At 42.6% G+C, this 19,061-nt stretch overlaps 1 protein-coding gene across 7 annotated transcripts in view; it reads left to right on the top strand.

Moving 5' to 3' along the window:
- The window catches only part of LOC149246351 (uncharacterized), a 240,733-nt gene that overhangs the window by 28,945 nt on the left and 192,727 nt on the right, over nt 1–19,061 (top strand). For 4 of the 7 annotated variants that reach the window (XM_089457880.1, XM_089457875.1, XM_089457876.1 and 1 more), the window contains exons 2-3: nt 510–593; nt 721–1,094. In XM_089457880.1, coding sequence (XP_089314006.1) covers nt 773–1,094 — 322 coding nt within the window. In that variant the 5' untranslated portion in view covers nt 510–593; nt 721–772. The remainder of the gene's footprint in view (nt 1–509; nt 594–720; nt 1,095–19,061) is intronic. The other 3 variants (XM_089457877.1, XM_089457878.1, XM_089457879.1) reach the window with 2 other exon arrangements.

The raw sequence follows: 19,061 nt of genomic DNA, 5'->3' as shown, positions 1-19,061 counted from the left end.
CAAGTCAATGCTTGAAAAATAAAGAATTCATATGTTGTCCTAGACCTCAAAAAGAAGTTTGGCGATTCTCCTCAGGCCACTAGCCACATTAAATATTTCTACATTTCTAACAAATTTTGTGAGTTTTGAGCTCTCTCTTTATCCAGCTAGCTCTGATGTATTGTTATTCCATGCTCAGAACACTGTTTGTTACAATATGCCGATAGTATAAGAGCTCACACTTTCCAGATGAACTGGGATTAGTACAGTGCGGAACAATAGTGACGGCCTTAATTTCTTTGGACTACACTATAGTCAACTCAATGCTGCACAGACTTAATCCTGTGGACTAGGAGAGCTTGGCTTAGTGTGATACTTATAGCCTCTGGATTTAGGACATTACCATTATTTTTGTTACATTTACTAAACTTGATTTGTTTTTCTTTAGTGTGAGCAAGATTTAAAGGCATGACCACATGTATACTTATCTGCTGACAAGTATTTATTTCCTGAATTCCTCAATGGTTTAGGTTTCCAAGCAAGTCTGCAGATCGTGGCTACTATTGGAAGACTAAGTTGAAATCAACTAAGAGATATCGGCATGATCCTAAATGGTAAATTTCAGCTATCTATTCTTTTTGCTAATATCTTCTTGTTAAATACTTTTGTTTTCTTTGAATGCTAATTACAAATATTGGAGTTAATTCTAATGATGTATGGTTTGCATGCTATTTCTTTCAGGTTTTGTAACTAAAGCGACTATGCATTGATTGATTCAAAGTTTCTAGCATCTATGAGCCTCTATATAATGGCTATGCTGAAGCTGACAGTCAGAAAATGCACCGTTTTCTTCCCAAGGATAAACTATTTCTCAAAAATGGGGCCCATCCTTTCTCATCATAATAGTTTTTCCTCCACCACCCAAAATATGATGGGAAAATTCTTACAATTGGGAACACGAGCAGGAAATATGGATTACAGGGTACAATGCATGAGTTCGAAGTCAGGGGCTGATGGAAGGATGTCTGCCAGGCTAATGCAGATGCAGCAGGTCCTCGAGGAAGCTGAGTCTCGAGCTGTTCACGCAAATGAGCCAATTCCAAAGGTGACTCTAGGTATTTTGTGTGGTTCCACTCAATAGAATATTTTTGTACAATCCTATTTGTGGTTATATTTTCTTATTTAAGTTCAACTGTCAAAACAACTCTCTGTCAAGGGGTTGCAGCTAGCAGCCAATGCAATAATATTCAACACTTGATTTCATACTGGAATTGTTAAAGAAATGCGTTATCTTGTGCTGCAATCTTCACTTTTAAGTGTGAGTTTTCTTTAGTTCTTCCCCTGTTCTTTAAAATCGAAACTCAATTCAGTCTTCTAATATAACTTAAAAATCTCCCAATACCACATGATATGGAGCCCTCTAGAATATGATATGAAAGAACATGCAGTCAATATTCAGATATTTTGTGAAAAGGAAGACACGTTGTTTGGAATGAGAAGATTGGCTTATTTGGAATTTTGGGCTTTTTATCCCCTGGATTTGCCTCCTTGGAATTTTGGAGGGTTGGTGACCAACACATTTCATTAGTCTGGAGGTTCAAAAACATGGTCAAATATAACTTTGCTTGAGCTTGGAGTTGGCTCTTGTAACCGATAAATTTATCAGGGTTGTTAAGGTCCTGGCAACCAGGATGAGGGCTGTAGAAATTTTAGGTCTGTAGCCCCTTCTGGTTTCAATTTGTTTTACACATGAAGTTTAATGCCCAAGCCCCATGGTTAATCACTGAGTTTAAACTTCAATATCAAATTTAATTAAAACACAAGGAACTACCACTACTTTTCACTTTAACTTTCAGCTGATAAGAAATTTCACAACATGCACAGAATTTAAGACACTTGATTTTTGGTCAATCACAGACCCTGGAAAAACCCTGAAGGGAAAACCCGTTTAAAGGAGCATTTTATTTTGCTTATGCCAGAGAATTATTGCTGCATTAAATGCCCATCAAGGGTACTTATTTCTCCCCTGAAAATCAGGCCAGTCTTCCTAGAAACTTGGGCCACACTGGAAATTCATGCCAGTGTTCTGTACCTCTGACTGCTTTGAAATTCAGACCACTGTCAGTAATCTCTGCTCTTGATTTTCATGCCCTCTGCCCAGATTTTTCTCCTCAAAATTTGGCCCACAGGCTCAGAATATCAGCCTTGAAATTCATGGCACAGGCTGCCCCTTTCTGTCTTGAAAACAGCACTGTCAGACCTGCCTTTTCAATCCTAAAAATACGTGCCTCAGACCAGCACTTTAGCTCCTCGATTTTCATGCTGAGTCTCTGCCTTCAGCCCCTCGAAAACCATGCTGAGTCACTCCCGTCAGCCCCTCGAAAACCACTATGAGAGACGGCCTGCTGTACCTCAGTCTGCATGCCTGATTTCCAGCCTAGAAACACAGGCTGTGTGTGGTTTCTCCTTGCTGCTGTGTGTTCTCTCCTTCAGCAACTGCTATCTCAGCCTCCTTACCTTCTCCTCCTCCTTGCTCTTCTCTTCTCCAACACTTGCACATGAAGAATTGTTGGAAATGCAACTAAGTTCGGTCTTCATAATTATCAGTGCACTTGTGTCATTATATATTTTATGTAAAAGCAAAAGAAGAAAAATAAATTATTATTATTATTATTTTCATTAGTCAAGGCATGTTTATCATGCTTCTAGGATTTATTGAGTCAATAAGCAAATTTGTCATGAGTCAAAGTCCCATTTGAACTATTTGTAATCAATGATTTTTTTTTTTAAATATTTTAAGTCAAAAGAGTCAATTTTGTCGCATCAAGACCAAGTTGGCCAGCCCATAAAGTCGTGTCTCTTCATATGGTCAAACAACTATATATTGGCACCTGTGCTCCACACTTTGGCATTCAATTCAGGTTTTCTGTGGATGAAATAGTTCGGTTCTGTGATGAAAGTTCTGAGGCATGAATGAACCGAATCCTCTATGGTTTATCTCCCTATGCAGCGCGGACTTCTGTGGTAGAGCAACTTTCTGTATAATGTGAATTCTGTGCTACTACATGATTGAAGCTCTGTATATATGATGCGAATTCTGTAAGGGAATGCCAGTTCCTGTTCATGTAAGCCCCTGTGGCATTAATTCTGTAATGAAGCAAGCAATCAATGACATCCATATCTCTGCAACGTGGCAGATTTACTGACAGAAAAGGATTGGAGGGCTGACTTGGGTCTCTGTGACAGTCTTGTATTGGTTTTGGGTCTTAGATATCTCACTTTGATCTGATTCTATAAGAAGAGGATTGTTTAGGTTTTCCCCTGTGTAGGGCTTTGCCCTGGCCTGGAGCCTACATCTTTGTGTTTTTTGTCTCTTGTGATGTTCATGTTTTATACTTTTCGTAATTGCTTGATGAAGAAGAAGAACATAAAATTTAATAAAGCCAACAAGCATTCACAAGTAATTATCATGACACAGAAATCAACCCTTATTTACAAGCCTTTTGATTTCTCAATAAGAATGAACTCTCACTTTACCTTTTTCCTCCTTTTTAATCTCCTTAATGATGAGAAGCCCTATCTCTGGCATTGTGGGCTGAGATTAGATCTCAGCTCTCCTTGATCAAGGGTGGAGATCTAATCTCTTATTGACCCCCTCTTATGTCTCCCCTTCATTGAGGAGCCTCCTTAGTCACTTTATTGTCTTTTTGTACCTTGTACCTTTTCATCATAAAGTCACTTTAAAAACATAAAGTTACTTTAACATTATAAAGTACATTGTACTTTTAGTACCTCATAAAGTGACTAAAATGTCACATGAATTTAATAACTCATAAAGTCACACTAAAAAGTGGGTTCACATGTTTTCTTAGGCCAAAGTAAAAAGCACTAGGAAACACCTCCTTGGTACCTTTTTTCAACGCTCCCTCTTACTGAGGAAGGGGTTTCTAACTACTCCCATCTTGTCCCTGAAATTGACATGCTTGTCTCTTGGCAAGGTCTTGGTGAGAATATTTGCTACTTGCTTATCAGTGGGTATGTACTCTAGCTTCACTGCCCCTCTCTAAACACAATCCTAGATGAAGTGGTACTTGATCTCAATATGCTTTGACTTGTCATGAAATACTAGATTCATCGCGAGTTTAATACAACTTTGATTATCACAGTATATCGTAGTTGGTCTTAGCCTCTGACCAAATAAGCCACACAACATCTTGCGAAGCCAAATAACCTCGCAATTGGCCTAACTAGTTGTAATGTACTTAGCCTCTGCGGAACTCAGTGCCATTAATCTATGCTTCCTGTTGAACCATGACACCAATGACGAACCCAACATGAAACAACATCTAGATGTACTCTTCTTGTCACTAGCACTGCCTGCTCAGTCTGAGTTTGTACAACTTGTCAACTTGACTTCATCCCCCTGGATATAGTTCAGTCCATAGTCCACCGTGTCCTCTAGGTACAGTGACATGTTTCGCAGCCACCTAGTGCACCCTCTTGGGCTCTATCATAAAATCAGCCAACGTGTTGACTACAAAACATATATCTAGTATAGTGTTGACTAGATATATCAACAAACCGATCAACTAACGATATAAAGTGGAGTCTACCAACTAGGAATTAGAAGCATGCATCTTCTTCCAATTGGTAATCATCAGAGTAGCCATAGGTTTGCAGTCCTCCATACGAAATCTCCTCAATATGTCTCTTACATATCTTCCCAGCCCATGAAGATATGCCCATCCCCCTGCCAAACCTCCAACCCCAAAAAATAGTGCATTAGTCCTAGATCAATCATGTCAAAGTCTGAAGCAGGATGTTAAATTTAGATAACAATGGTATGTTCTATGCTTTAGCACAATTTACTTCAGTGTTCCTTATTAGCCCAATGACAATATCCAATTATTAGCAATCAAATTAACATTGATAGTAAATGTAGATAGAACATAAAACATGTGCAGTGTTGGAATTTCTAAGTTTAACCCCTTAGAAATTCTTCCTGTACTATCTGGTTTATTTCTTCCTACTTGTTTAATTACTTAACAAGTTATTTACCATGTAAATACTAAACATAAACACAAGTACAATATCAACATCTACAGATCATCAATTGAAAGAAAACAAGCACACAAGTGACACCGTTATTTTTGGACAAATGTCCCCGGAAAAACCCAATGCGGGAAAATTAGAGCAACTATTCAGAGGGTTATATTATTATGTAGTTTATCAGAGTACAACTAGGTGCCTAAACCGACTCACTCGACAGAGAAAAATATACGGTAGCGATACCTCTATATCCGGAAACAGGTATTCAGAAAACCTGTCCCATAGAAACCCTCTCCGGCACAACTGAAGCTCAGCGTTGGCCCTTCTGGCCTCTGCGTCAACCTCCTGCTGACCTGTGTCAGCCCTAGGACTCTTTGCGTCAGCCCTTTGAGGCACTGCGCAGCCTCTGCGTCACTCCCTCTGCCCTTTTCGTGGATGACGCACTCTCTGGGCTCTACGCTGTTTTTGTTGACCTCTGCGTGGCCTGGACTGATTGCTGCTCTAGCTCTCTCCGCTTTTGTGCTGGTCTCCCAGTATTGTCCCTGCCTCTTTGCCTTGTACTCACTGCCCCTTGCTGCTGATCACTGATTCAACTTTGCTTAGCAACCCCGCTCTAGCAAAATGAATGACTGATCACTTTGGTGTGTTCTCCAACTGACCCTCAAGCCTCCTCTTATACTTTTCTTGTTGGTCCATCAACGACCGAGATTAAATCTCTAATCAGTGACTAGGATTAGATTGGGCTTGATCCATGATTTTTGGAACCTGTTTCATATTAATACTCATTAATATTTTATTTTTCGTAAGTTTAGACTTAGGAACTCCATTAAAAATATTAATTATCTTACTATCTCCCAAATCGGGTACAATCTGTCCAAACCATTTCTGGGTCTTGGAGATCTCATGTGCTTTAGCCTCCACCAATTTTCATGGCTAGAGCACATTCGATGCTACCCCAAATCAACACTACCTCTTAGCGAGGACCATAGTTTTAAAAAACGGCTGTTTCGAAACGGAAATGGCCGAGTTGGTCTGTTTCATTGCCCTCCGGAGTGACTCGGTACAAAAAACGGCTCGGTTGGCCGAGTCAACCATGACTCGGCCGAGTCATTGAATGACTCGGTTGAGTCATGGCTGACTCGGCCAACTCAGCCGTTTCCCGTACTGACTCGGCCGAGTCACAAACAGTGGCCCGTAACCCACTAAAACAACGATTTAACATTATTTTAATGAAATTTTAAGGGGTTTGCTGATTGGTTTGGACTTCAAGGTGTTTTATGAATTAGCTAAATGTTATTTGGGGTCCATTTCCCCCTCCCAAACCCTATATGACACACTCAAATGCTCTCTACTATTGCTATGCTATTCAAATTTCATGGTAATGTTAAATTCTTAAAGTAAAAGTGACATTCTCCTTAATCTTCATTTTCATCCTTTTACTTAAATTTTTTAACATTACCATGAAATGACTCAGGATGTTTGAGAGTGGTTTCGACCTCATTGGATTTCATATGGAGAAAGTAGAATTTTAGATTTCATCAAAATCCAGCAGACTCATCAGTTTTTCAGGATTTCAGATTGGAGGATTGCAATGTTTCCATTGAATTTTGTCATGTATTAGGGTATGGAACTCGTATTTAATCAAGAGCACCAATCCCTCTATGTACCTTGATGTTAGTGACATTGGTTGTCGAACTCCTCTGGGATTCGCTCCCAAACCAGGAGCTTCTAAAAATGTCACTCCTGCTCCCGTTTTCGCTCCTGCTCACAAGTAACACAAAGAAGAGAAACGTCTGGATCAAAAACGGTTAAATGATCTAGTTTATGTCCAATACAACCTCCGGCTCAGACAAAACCATTCGTTGAACAAAAGACTTGATTTAGATCCCATTGTGTTGGAAGACATTGATCCAACATCAGATTGGGTAGTGGAGAGTTGTCCAACGGAGTTTGATCCTGATGAGGATCTTGATTTAGATTTAGATATCGAGACATCAGTTGAACTTGAACATGCTGTTCAGTTGAATGCAGATCCCAATCCATAGCCTCAGTCTCACAGCCAGCAAGGACTCCAGTTGTAGGTGCTTCCTTTGCTCAGCCATGACAGAAGCGCAACCGCATATCTACTCTATCTTAGCTTGCATCTGCTGCAGTTGCACAACCTGCTAGTGGTACCACTTCTACAACTGCAGTTGGAGATGATGATGATGATGAGGAGCCATGGGCCCCCTTGTCTAACTCTGATGATGATCCAGAGATTGATCGACATGATCTTGGCTCCTCTGGCAGTAGCTACTAGCTGTAGTACTAGTACTGGAGTCTGGTCACAGTTTACTTTTGTTGTAGAGGCCATTTCTAGCCTCCTTGGTTATGTGTTTTTTGTTTTGAGTCTTTGATCATGTATGACAGTTGACTATGTATTGCCATTGGGTACCATTTTGATATAATGGATTGGTTCATGAGCCTACTTTGATCATATGTTGTCTTCCATCTATATTATAATGCTGTGTGTTTGGAAACATGAATGAAAATCTTTAAAATTATGTTTAAAATCTTTAAAATTATGTTTTTTTATAAAAAAAATAAATATTTAATGTATTTTTTACAACGACCGAGTCATTGAAATCGAGCCGGCCGAGTCATTATCGTTTCGAAGTCGGAGTCGGAGTCGATCCTCGGTCGAGTCAGAGTCGAAGTCGGAGTTTTAAAACTATGGCGAGGACTGTGCTCTAGTAATACTCCACATTGAGCATTACCCTGATTATTTGGCACCAGTCTCTGTGTTGATGCTAGGCCTCCCCACCCAACATCCTTTGCACTGCTGCCCATGGCCCTGCCACTGCCACTGCTGCATCCGTACGACAACTCCCTCTCCATCCGTGCTGCTGCTGGTCCATCCTCCCAGCACTACAACTGCACTGCATCCCCTCTCATCATGCTGCATCATGCTGCTGCATACTGCTACTGCACTGCAACTCAGTTACTAAGAAGTAAGTAACTGATCCACCCAACTTCTGCTATCCTTGTCAGGTTAGAAACACTCTCGATGTTGAAGCTCCCTCTGCCGCTAACAAGTGCTCCCTCTACTGACTTTTGCGCTGCTGCAACAACTCCCTGCATCTCGCATCGTTGCACACGTCTCTGTGCCATCGTGCACTGGTGCAACACTCTCGTGCCTCTCCCACTGTTGCAACCAGCTAGTCTCACGTTGTCCAGGGACTCCTGCACTGTAGCACTCTCTGTCGCTTCATCTGCATCCATCTCTACGTGCATCCGCCAGTCCTGCTGCTACTCTTCGAGGCTCCCGTAGCAAGGTATAATCCAAGAGGTTGGGTACCTCAAGGATCCTGCCCCTCATTGCCTGTTGTCGTCCTGGCTACGACTCAATGTCTCCCCACTTCTTCTCAAGTGGCACATGAGCACTCATGGCACAATCGTCCTCCTTCTCAACTTCTTTCTCCGACTTTGCAGGCACTGCCTTCGAGTCTGAAGCCTCTCCCTTACTCTTCTTTCTAGGACATTGGTTTGCAAAATGACCCAGTTCCCCACAATGGAAGCACTTGACCTTGGAAAGTTCCTTCTTCTTCCTCTTCTCCTGCTTTCCCATAGATGCTAGAGCCGCATCCTCTTCTTCCTCCTTGATTCTAACTCCTTTGCCGCTACTCCTTGCCTTGGTCAGCTGTCTGATCTCTTCTTGATGAAGAGCCACCCACAGTTCTTCCCAATCTAGAAGACTCGTCCTGCCCAGTATGCTCTGGACAAATACCTCCCAATCCTCGGAAACTACGTTTAATGCGGTCCTCACCATCAATTCCTCATCCGGCGTGGCCCCTATGGAAGTTAGCTGGTCACGGATCTCCTTCAAGTGACCGAGGAAGACATCTATCTGCTCTCCCTTCTGCATCTGGTATGCCCTTAGCTGATTCTCCAGGAGCATCTTCCTCTGCACGGAAGTATGCTGGTATGTTAATTTTAGGTATGTTCTATGCTTAGAGCAATTTATTTCAATTTTCATAGTTAGCTCCATATCTTTTCCAGATTAGCAATCACATCAGCATCAAAATAAACTGTAGATAGAACATAAACATAAATCGCAAAAGACAAGCCAAGACAAGAGGACACAAGTTGTGGCGCTAGCTAGGGACAAACCCCAATGTGGGGAAACCCTTGATCAATTCTTCTTATATGTTTTTCAATAGTTCAGCGGAGAGAGAGAGAGATAGTACACTTGCTGGTTCGAAACGCGTCGACAAATGTACTATCATGTGATTTATGCCGAAATATTTTCTCATAACTTGATATGGATCACAGAAGCCTGAATTCAACTAGAGAGATAGTACGTTTACAACAAAAGTCAACACTTTGACTTATTTAGATAAGAGCATAGATCATTTTTAAGAAGATGATACATGAGATTAGTTGAAGACACACTGCTTCAACTAATTCTCCAAGGTGATTCCACCTATCGTTGCACTGCATTTCGTCATCACGCTGCACCTCACTACGCTGCACCATGCTGCACCCATCATCACTATGCTGCATCTCATCACGCTTCATTAATCATCACTGGACCCATCACTGTACTGCATTATGTGCCATTGCTGCACCATGTTGCCATCTTGACCTATGTGTTGGCTGCACCTTGCTTGCTTGTTGTCCCTAGCATGCTTGTTGTCCTTAGCATGCTTGTTGTTGCATACTTGTTGTCCTTAGCATGCTTGTTGTCTTTTGCATGCTAGCTGTAACATTACATGCTTGGGGTATTTGCTGCCAAGTACCATACAACTGTCCCAATGTTAGTTAGCTGTCCCTTGCATGCTGCTCTCCTTCGGAGATAGATGCTTCGGCTGTTTCGGCAGTTCTCGGTAGTTCCGGTTGTTCCCGGCAGTTCCAGTTGTTCCTGGCAGTTCCGACAGTCCCGGCAGTTCCGGCTTTTCCGGAAGTTCCGACTTTTCTTGCATTTCCGTCTTTTCCTGCTTTTCCTGCTTTTTCGGCTTTTCTAGCAGTTCTAGCATTTCCGGATTTTCTGGCAGTTCCGACTTTTCTGGCTTTTCCATCTTTTTCGGCAGTTCCGTCCTTTCTGGCAGTTCCGACAATTTCGGCTTTTCCGGCAGTTTCGGCTTTTTTGGCAATTCCGGCTTTTCCAACAGTTCCGACTTTTCCGGTAGTTCTGGCAGTTCAAACTTTTCCGGTAGTTCCGGCTTTTTGCCCTTTGGATCAGGGCAATGTTATTCCTTAGGATCTCTTCTCCTACTAAAACCCAAAGACTAGAGAGAGGAAGAGATCCCAAGTGTGTTGAAATGACTTGAAGGCCACCTCTATTTATACTAAAACGTTGAGCACATGTGGGGTTTATTTGGTTGCTGGCCGACCTTGACGAATTGTATTATAACGTAAATAAATTCATAACTCCATGAATACTTATCGGAATCGAATGATCTTTAGATCAATCCTACACCTCTCGATGAGAGGGATCCAAGAAAAATATCAGCTGCCATAAATAAGATGACCCACATGGAGTTTGGCCCTAGTTGCCAATTTTAACACTCCCTCTCAACTAGGGAGAACTCCATCCGTTGATCCATATGTCCGACTGTACTATCTTTGCCATCAGTGCCCTGCACTGCTCTGCTCTGCTCTGATCTGCTGAGCTCTGCTCTGCTCTGTTCTGCTTTGATTTGCTGAGCTCTGCTCTGCTCTGCTAAACCATGAAGAAGAAGAATTGATCGAGAGTGTCTCATACCATTCTCTACTGACTCGAAGTCAGTGTCATCTGAAGAGAGTGTGTCACATCACTCTTACTGACCCGAATTCAGTTTTATTGATCCCAGATCAAAATCACAAGAGAGTTTCTCAAATCACTCATACTGATCCCAGATCAGTTTCATTGATCCCAAATCAATGTCACAAGAGAGTGTCTCAAACCATTCATACTGATCCTAGATCAATGGAGGTCATCCTAGCATAGGGAGTATGGTAGATACAACGATGCGTCCATCGATAATACTACTATGGTCCCTATCCTCATTTCCCTGCTCATTGATCAGATGAGAGGTACTTCCCATGAGTCCCAGATTGCATGGGTAGGATGCCTCGACAAGAGAACTAATCATCCTGTCCACAGGAGAACGAATCATCCTGTTAGTGGATGCCACAGAGAACTAAGCATCCTGGTCCACAGAAGAACTAATCATCCTGTTCCACAGTCACCACTGAGAACATATCATCCTGGCCCACAGGAGAACTAATCATCCTGTTCCATAGTCGCCACGGGGAACAAATCATCCTGGCCCATAGGAGAACTAATCACTCTGTTCCACAGTTGCTACGGGAGAACTAATCATCCCCGCCCACAGAAGAACTAATTGTCCTGTTCATAGCGCACCACGAGGGGAGGGTGAGTCGCCTTGTGGTCGTATGTTGCTCCAGTAAGTACCCCAAGCCCCCCAGAGCTCCTAGAGCTCAATGCATGCAACATGTAGGACCCGTATAAGGTCTCTCAACGACTCCAAGTCGGTCGGGAAAGTCATAGATTTGACCTTTCCTCGAGGCTTTGAAAAAATGTTTGCGACCTGTACATCAGTCTCAATGCGATGCATCCTCCTTGCTCATCGACTTACCGTATCGCAGATATGGCAGTATCTGAGTCTATCTGCTGGAGCAATCATCGAATACAGGATTCCTCAATAATCGAATCCCCCCTCTGGTTGTCACAGAGAATCACAATGGTATTCATCATGTGTAAAAACAGCTCACTTAAGAGCTTCTGCAACCATGCAGCTTCACACGAGATCATACTTGTAGCTATGTATTCAGTCTCGGCGGTGCTTATAGCAACCAACTTCTGCTTCTTGCTCATCCATGATATCGAAGCAGAATCCAAAGAGAACCAGCACTGAGAAGTGCTCTAGTGATCCTCCACATTGCCTGCCCAGTCAGCATTCGAATAATCATGCAGTTTCATATTTCCGGCAGTGTATCTCAATCCATGAGAGATTGTGCCCCGAAGATATCTCAGAAGATTCTTGGCACCAATTCAGTGAGGCTCAACCAAATATGAGCTCACCATGCTAACTGCAAAACATATGTCCGAACGGAAGTTCACCAAGAACATCAACGCAAATGAGTTTATGAAACTCAGAGGCATTTCCCAAATCTGGTCCGACATCACTACCATATAACTTTTGAAAGTTAAGGTCCTCGAGGTAGTCACAGGCTTGCAGTTTATCATTCCACATTCGGAATCTAACTCCCTCTTACTTCTGTAAATGAGAGGGTCTGCACCTGTCAGAAATAGGTCGTCCTCATAAGGTGCCGGTATGAGAGGTCTATCATCCACAACCTTCGGGTAATGGTTTGGATCAGTTTCACTCCTAGTGAATCTCAGCGTCATCAAACAGCTATCAATCCTCTCATACTATGCTTGGGGTGTTTTGCTTCAAGTCGTAGAGGGCTTTCTTCCACTTGTATACATGAGATTCCCGATCATGAATCTCAAACTCCTCGGGTTGTTACAAACGTGTGGACTTGCTGCATGAGGGGAATGGTCCCATTATAAGATTTTCCTTCGGTACATCTCAGACATGTACCTTCATGCTCTACTTGAATTCAGACATCCCTTTCCATCGATGAATGCCACCCTGAAACCTTTGACTTCCATTTCCGAGATGGACACCAGGTTCTTCTTGCGATTAGGTACATAAAAGAGATTCTGTAAATGAATCGAGTTACCCTTATTCAATTGAGAGTTAACATTCCCTACACCCTTTCTGGGATAGGTGGCATCAACTCCAAGTATAATCCCATGATTGTTTCCATCTCTACCAAATTAGAGAGTGCACCCATCTATCCGATGAAGTGCCTTGAAGCACTACAATCTATAAGCCAGATTCCGAAAGAATCTGAAGGAGAGGGCCAATACAAGATAACGCTTATTTATCTTATCAGAAACAACATTTGATTCTTCATACTTGGGGTTCCTTGCTGTCTATGAAGAGTTGTCCATTTCCTTGATGACCTACATTACCTGTCATTCCTTTGATCTGCCTTTTCTTCCACCTTGAGATCCGGTCTTCCAATGAAGTGATCTTTAGGTAGGCCATATTCCGCTGCGCCATTCTGATAATATTCTCTGCTTCGACTTCACCCTTGGTGAATTTGAAGAGGGATGAGGAATCCACTGATCCTTTTTTCCTTTCCCAACTGTGTTCGGTGATTGCTATTTCATTCTTGCTTGGGCATTGTCTTCACCTCAGCTCTGATACCATGTTAATTTTAGGTATGTTCTATGCTTAGAGCAATTTATTTCAATTTTCACAGTTAGCTCCATATCTTTTCCAGATTAGCAATCACATCAACATCAAAGTAAACTGCAGATAGAACATAAACATAAATCGCAGAAGACAAGCCAAGACAAGAGGACACAAGATGTGGCGCTAGCCAGGGACAAACCCTAATGTGTGGAACACTTGATCAATTCTTCTGATATGTTCTTCAATAGTTCAGCAGAGAGAGAGAGAGATAGTACGTTTACAACAGAAGTCAACACTTTGACTTATCTAGATAATGGGATAGATCATCTCTAAGAAGATGATACATGAGATCAGTTGAAGACATGCTGCTTCAACTAATTCTCCAAGGTGACTCCTTCACCTATTGTTGTGCTGCATTTCGTCATCATGCTGCACCTCACCGCGCTGCACCATGCTGCACCCATCATCACTACGCTGCATCTTATCACGCTTCATTAATCATGACTGGACCCATCATTGTACTACATTATGTGCCATTGCTGCACCATGTTGCCATCCTGACCTATGTGTTGGCTGCACCTTGCTTGCTTGTTGTCCTTAGAATTCTTGTTGTTGCATGCTAGTTGTCCCTTGCATGCTAGCTGTAACATTGCATGCTTGGTGTATTTGTTGCTAAGTACCATATAACTGTCCCAATGTTAGTTAGCTGTCCCTTGCATCCTGCTCTCCTCCGGAGACAGATGCTCTAGCTGTTTCGGCAGTTCCCGACAGTTGTGGCAGTTCTGACTGTTCCTGGCAGTTCTGGTTATTCCCAGCAGTTCTAGCAGTTCCGGCTTTTCCGGCAGTTCTGGTTTTTCCGACAGTTCTGACAGTTCCGTCATTTCCGACAATTCCGGCTTTTCTGGCAGTTCCGGCAATTTCGGCAGTTCTGGCTTTTCCGGTAGTTCCGGTTTTTCTGGCAGTTCCGGCGTTTCTGACAGTTCCGGCTTTTCCGGCAGTTTCGTCTTTCTTCCCTCTGGATCAGGGCAACGTTATTCCTTAGGATCTCTCCCCCTACTAAAATCCAAAGACTAGAGAGAGGAAGAGATCCCAAGTTTGTTGAAATGACTTGAAGGCCACCTCTATTTATACTAAAACGTTGAGCACATGTGGGGTTTATTTGGTTACTGGCCGACCTTGACGAATTGTCTTACAATGCAAATAAATTCATAACTCCATGAATACTTATTGGAATCGGATGATCTTTAGATCAATCCTACACCTCTCGATGAGAGGGATCCAAGAAAAATATCAACTGCCATAAATAAGATGACCCACATGGAGTTTGGCCCTAGTTGCCAATTTTAACATGGTATAATGTCTTCAAGGCATCCCACATGCCGTTTCCTTCTCAGCAATATGTGGTACCACATGATATTTGACCCCATCAAGGATGAGCACTTAGCCTTCGCCATTGCCTCCTCATATCTTGCATTAGCTACCGAGTTAACTGGGATAGTTATCACTCTCGTGACGAAGCCCTTGAGGCGATGTCTATTTAGAATGGACAAGATCCTGGCCTTCCAAACCACAAAGTTGGACGGTTCGTCCAACCTATCCTAATCTCTCAGCCCATTCACGACCATCTTGCTGCTCTTCTTTCGACTCCTCTGAGTCTCTCTACTTCCCTCTTGGAAGTCCTCTGTTCGACTCCTGCTGAGTCTCTCAACTTCCCGTCTGGAAGTTCTCGGTTCAACCCCCTCTAAGTCTCGATAAGCTCTGTCACTCGAGACAACTGAATCTGCTGCAAATGCTCTGCTCGGCTGATGCCTTTAGTTCTCCTGTGATCTGCAACCATGCTCTGATGCCATGTTGGAATTTCTAAGTTTAACCCATTAGAAATTCTTCCTGTACTATTTGGTTTATTTCTTCCTACTTGTTTAATTACTTAACAAGTTATTTACCGTGTAAATACTGAAAATAAACACAAGTACAGTGTCAACATCTATAGATCATCAACTGAAAGAAAACAACACACAAGTGACCGTTATTTTTGGACCAATGTCCCCGGAAAAATCCAATGCGGGAAAACCAGTGCAGCGATTTAGAGGGTTATATTATTATGCTGTTTATCAGAGTACAATTGGGTGCCTAAACCGGCTCATCCGACAGAGAAAAATATACGGCAACAATACCTCTATATCCGAAAACAGGTATTCAGAAAACCTGTCCCACAGTATCCCTCTCCAACACAACTAAAGCTCAGCGCTGGCCCTTTTGGCCTATGTGTCAGCCTCTTGCTAACTTGCGTTAGCTCTCTGAGGCGCTGCGCAGCCTCTGGGAGCCTCTGCGTCACTCCCTCTACCCTCTGCGTGGATGACGCAGTCTCTCTGGGCTCTGCGCTGCCTTTGCTGGGCTTTGTGTGGCCTACACTGAGTGCTGCTCTGGCTCTCTCCGCTTCTGTGCTGGTCTTCCAGTATTGTCCTTGCCTCTCTACCTCGTACTCACTGCCCCTCGTAGTTGATCATTGATTCATCTTTGCTTAGCAAACCCGCTCTAGCAAAATGAATGACTGATCACTCTGGTGTGTTTTCCAACTGACCCTCAAGCCTCTGCTTATACTTTTCTTGTTGGTCCATCTATGGCCGTGATTAAATCTCTAATCAACAACTAAGATTAGATTTTGCTTGATCCATGACTTTTGGAACTAGTTTTATATTAATACCCATTAATATTTTATTTTTCCTAAGTTTAGACTTAGGAACTCTATTAAAAATATTAATCATTTTAATATCTCCCAAACCGGGTACAATCTATGCAAACCATTTTTGGGTCTTGGATATATCATGTGCTTAAAGCCTTTCCACCAATTTTCATGGCTAGAGCACATCTTACCCCAAATCAACATGTAGAAGACAATAGTGTTGGACACAGATTGTCATTGATGTCAATATGGCAATATTCGAGGAGCAGACGGAGCAGAACTCAGACATATATATATGCATGCATTTAAACAACGTTCGGGGACCATATATGCCAAAATAGAGCTATCGGAGCTACATAGGAGCCATAAATATATACCATACATATATGCCAAAGTACAAGAGCAAACAGAGCCAAGAGAGGATGCAAACAACCATCGGAGCAACAGAGGAACAAGCAGAGCTATGGGTGCATGTATATTATCGGGTGCTATCGGGCTCGTAAAACCCATGTATGCATGTTTTAACACTATCAACGGACAAAAAGCCCATATACATAGGCTAAACACTAACGGAGGCGGAAGACTTGGCTCTAGGGAAATTACACTATTTGAGGCGGATTGCGGACTTAAAACTCTATACATGGGAGTGTTGAGTTGTATCGGGTCCGGCACATCGCATTGCTATGAGGGGTCTACGTTAACGTCGAACCTTGACCCTGTGCGACTTGTGTTGGCCGATAGCGATAATCGCATCGACATTTCGGAAGCGGGCACTACAATATGTCAAGCGGTCCATTGCGATCGCTGATAGCAATATCGCATTGGACCTCCGCCAGGGGCAACTCCCGACTGTGATGCATATCCATGCGGACCCGCCACACATTGCAATATAAGTTAATCTATTATCGCATTCGTCACAATCGCATATGTTATGAAGCCTTGCCACACCCAAGCGCCGATTGCGATGAACGTTGTGGACCCGATGCGACATCACAACTTGGCTTAATATAATATCGCGTCTAGTGGTGGATTGGCCGTCGGCCATTGGCGGTGTCATGGGCCCGACATATAAAGGACCGCCGTGAGTCGCGAATCACCGATTGCGATTTAAGCTGCGGACCCTATACAGTTTAGATGCAGGTGTAATATTGCTTGAAGTCTGCCCCTTAGTCTTTTGACTGGTTTTTCTCATATACTCTGTGTAATGAAATATTTGGCTTGCGCGGGGTGTTTTAGGCCGAAAGGCTTACGATAGCTGTTTCCAATGGTTCAAAAGGCTGAACGTCAGTTAAAAGGGGTGAATCATGGCGATTATGATTGCGATCGGGACACAACATCTCTGTTAAACTAGTGAAAAAAAACTCTGTGTATGCCTGCAATCATTGCCAAAAGGAGCACTGTTACGGTAAACTGGGAAGATGTGTTCTCCGTGGATTGTTTGGACCTGTCAAATGAATCTACGTGTCCCTAGAGAGTCAGTGAACTCGCACAGCACAGAGGAAGCCGCAACGATGAGGAGGAAGCCTAAGAGGCGGTGTAAGCGGAAATGAATGGACAAAAGCATGGGGAATGAATTAAAAAAAAAAGAACTGTGGGGGGTGTAGTGGTGGTGAATAACCAGAGTGAGAGGCAGCAGAGGCAGGGGAGTAGGAGTGAAGGAGAACCTCAACAGAACAAAGATCAGCAACATACCTGTTTATACCAGGTTTGGGTTGGAGCCTCAGAACTGAACAGGACTGACATTCTTAGGGGTTGGTGCTTCTAAGTGCAGAACCATTGCAAAAACAGAGTTGGTGCTCTGGAGGTTGGAGCCTCACTGAAGTCCAAGTTGGAGCTTGGCAACTAATCACAACCAGATATATACTTATATTGTATTTACTTCATTGCACTGTTTTGTGTTAATAAAAGCAATAATTCTAGCTGTCGATTTATGTGTTCTATATATACATATATATGCTTTTGGTAATAACTAGAACAATTAAAAAGAAATACTGATTCACCCCCCCTCTTAGTATTTCCAACAATTGGTATCAGAGCAGGCTTCTTCATACTAGCCTAACAGCTTGAAGAAGGATCCGCAGCCATGATGAGAAATCACGAAGCATCAGGAAGACCTCCTCTGTTCGATGGCACTAACTTTGGTTTTTGGAAAAAGAGAATGACCTACTACTTAATGTCCCTTGGACCTGAAGTCTGGCATTTTGTTCAAAATGAGTATCATATGCCTACCACTCTTCCAACGGATCAAGACGAGAGGAAAGCCTACATTGCAAATGCAAAGGCCTTAAACTCCATCACTAGTGGAATCACTGATTCCGAGTTCACAAAAGTCATGAACTGTGACTCTGCCAAAGAAATGTGGGACAAGCTAGTTGGCTTATACGATGGAGACTCAAAAGTCAAGAAGGCAAAGCTTCAAACTCACAGAAGACAATTTGAAAGCCTGAGGATGGAAGATGAAGAAGATATTGCAGCATAACTCCTCTGAGTAGCTAAAGTGGTCAACTTCCTTAAAGGATTGGACAAAAAAATTGAAGAAAGTACCATTGTTCAAAAAGTATTAAGATCTCTTCCAGACAGATTTGACTCCAAAATAAGCGCCATAGAAGAAGCAAAGGATCTAGATACCCTCAAGATGGATGAACTCCATGGAATCCTCACTGCCTATGAGATGAGGAAAGGTGGCCCAAGCCCCAAAGATGCAGCATTCAAGGCTTCAAAGTTAAAGAAGGGGAAAGAAAGGAATGATTGTAGTGATGAGTCCGATGTGGAATCCGAATTGGCTCAATTTGTACGAAAGCTGAAGAAAGGATCTAAGCTTAAAGGCAAGTACCCTCTTATCTGTTTTAAGTGTGGAAAAATAGGTCATTATGCAACAAAATGTCCTCATAAACATGATAGTGATGATGAAGGAAATTCTAAAAGAATGGCACACAAAAAGAAAGGGTTCAATAAGAAGAACTTCTTCTCTAAGCAAGATGAGTTTGATGAGGATGAGTTTATGGTCATCAAAAAGAAATCAGATGAGGAAAGTGACCATGATGAAAGCCAAGAAACATTATTCATGGCATTCACAAATGATGATGACTCAGGGCTGG

This window comes from Pinus tabuliformis, chromosome 7 (genome assembly GCF_031772625.1).
Source record: "Pinus tabuliformis cultivar Carrire ecotype Pingquan chromosome 7, CPIR1, whole genome shotgun sequence".
In the NCBI taxonomy this organism is placed as follows: Eukaryota; Viridiplantae; Streptophyta; class Pinopsida; order Pinales; family Pinaceae; genus Pinus; species Pinus tabuliformis.
The sequence above is the reverse complement of the archived record's forward strand: the minus strand, read 5'-3'. Positions and strand labels throughout refer to the sequence as shown.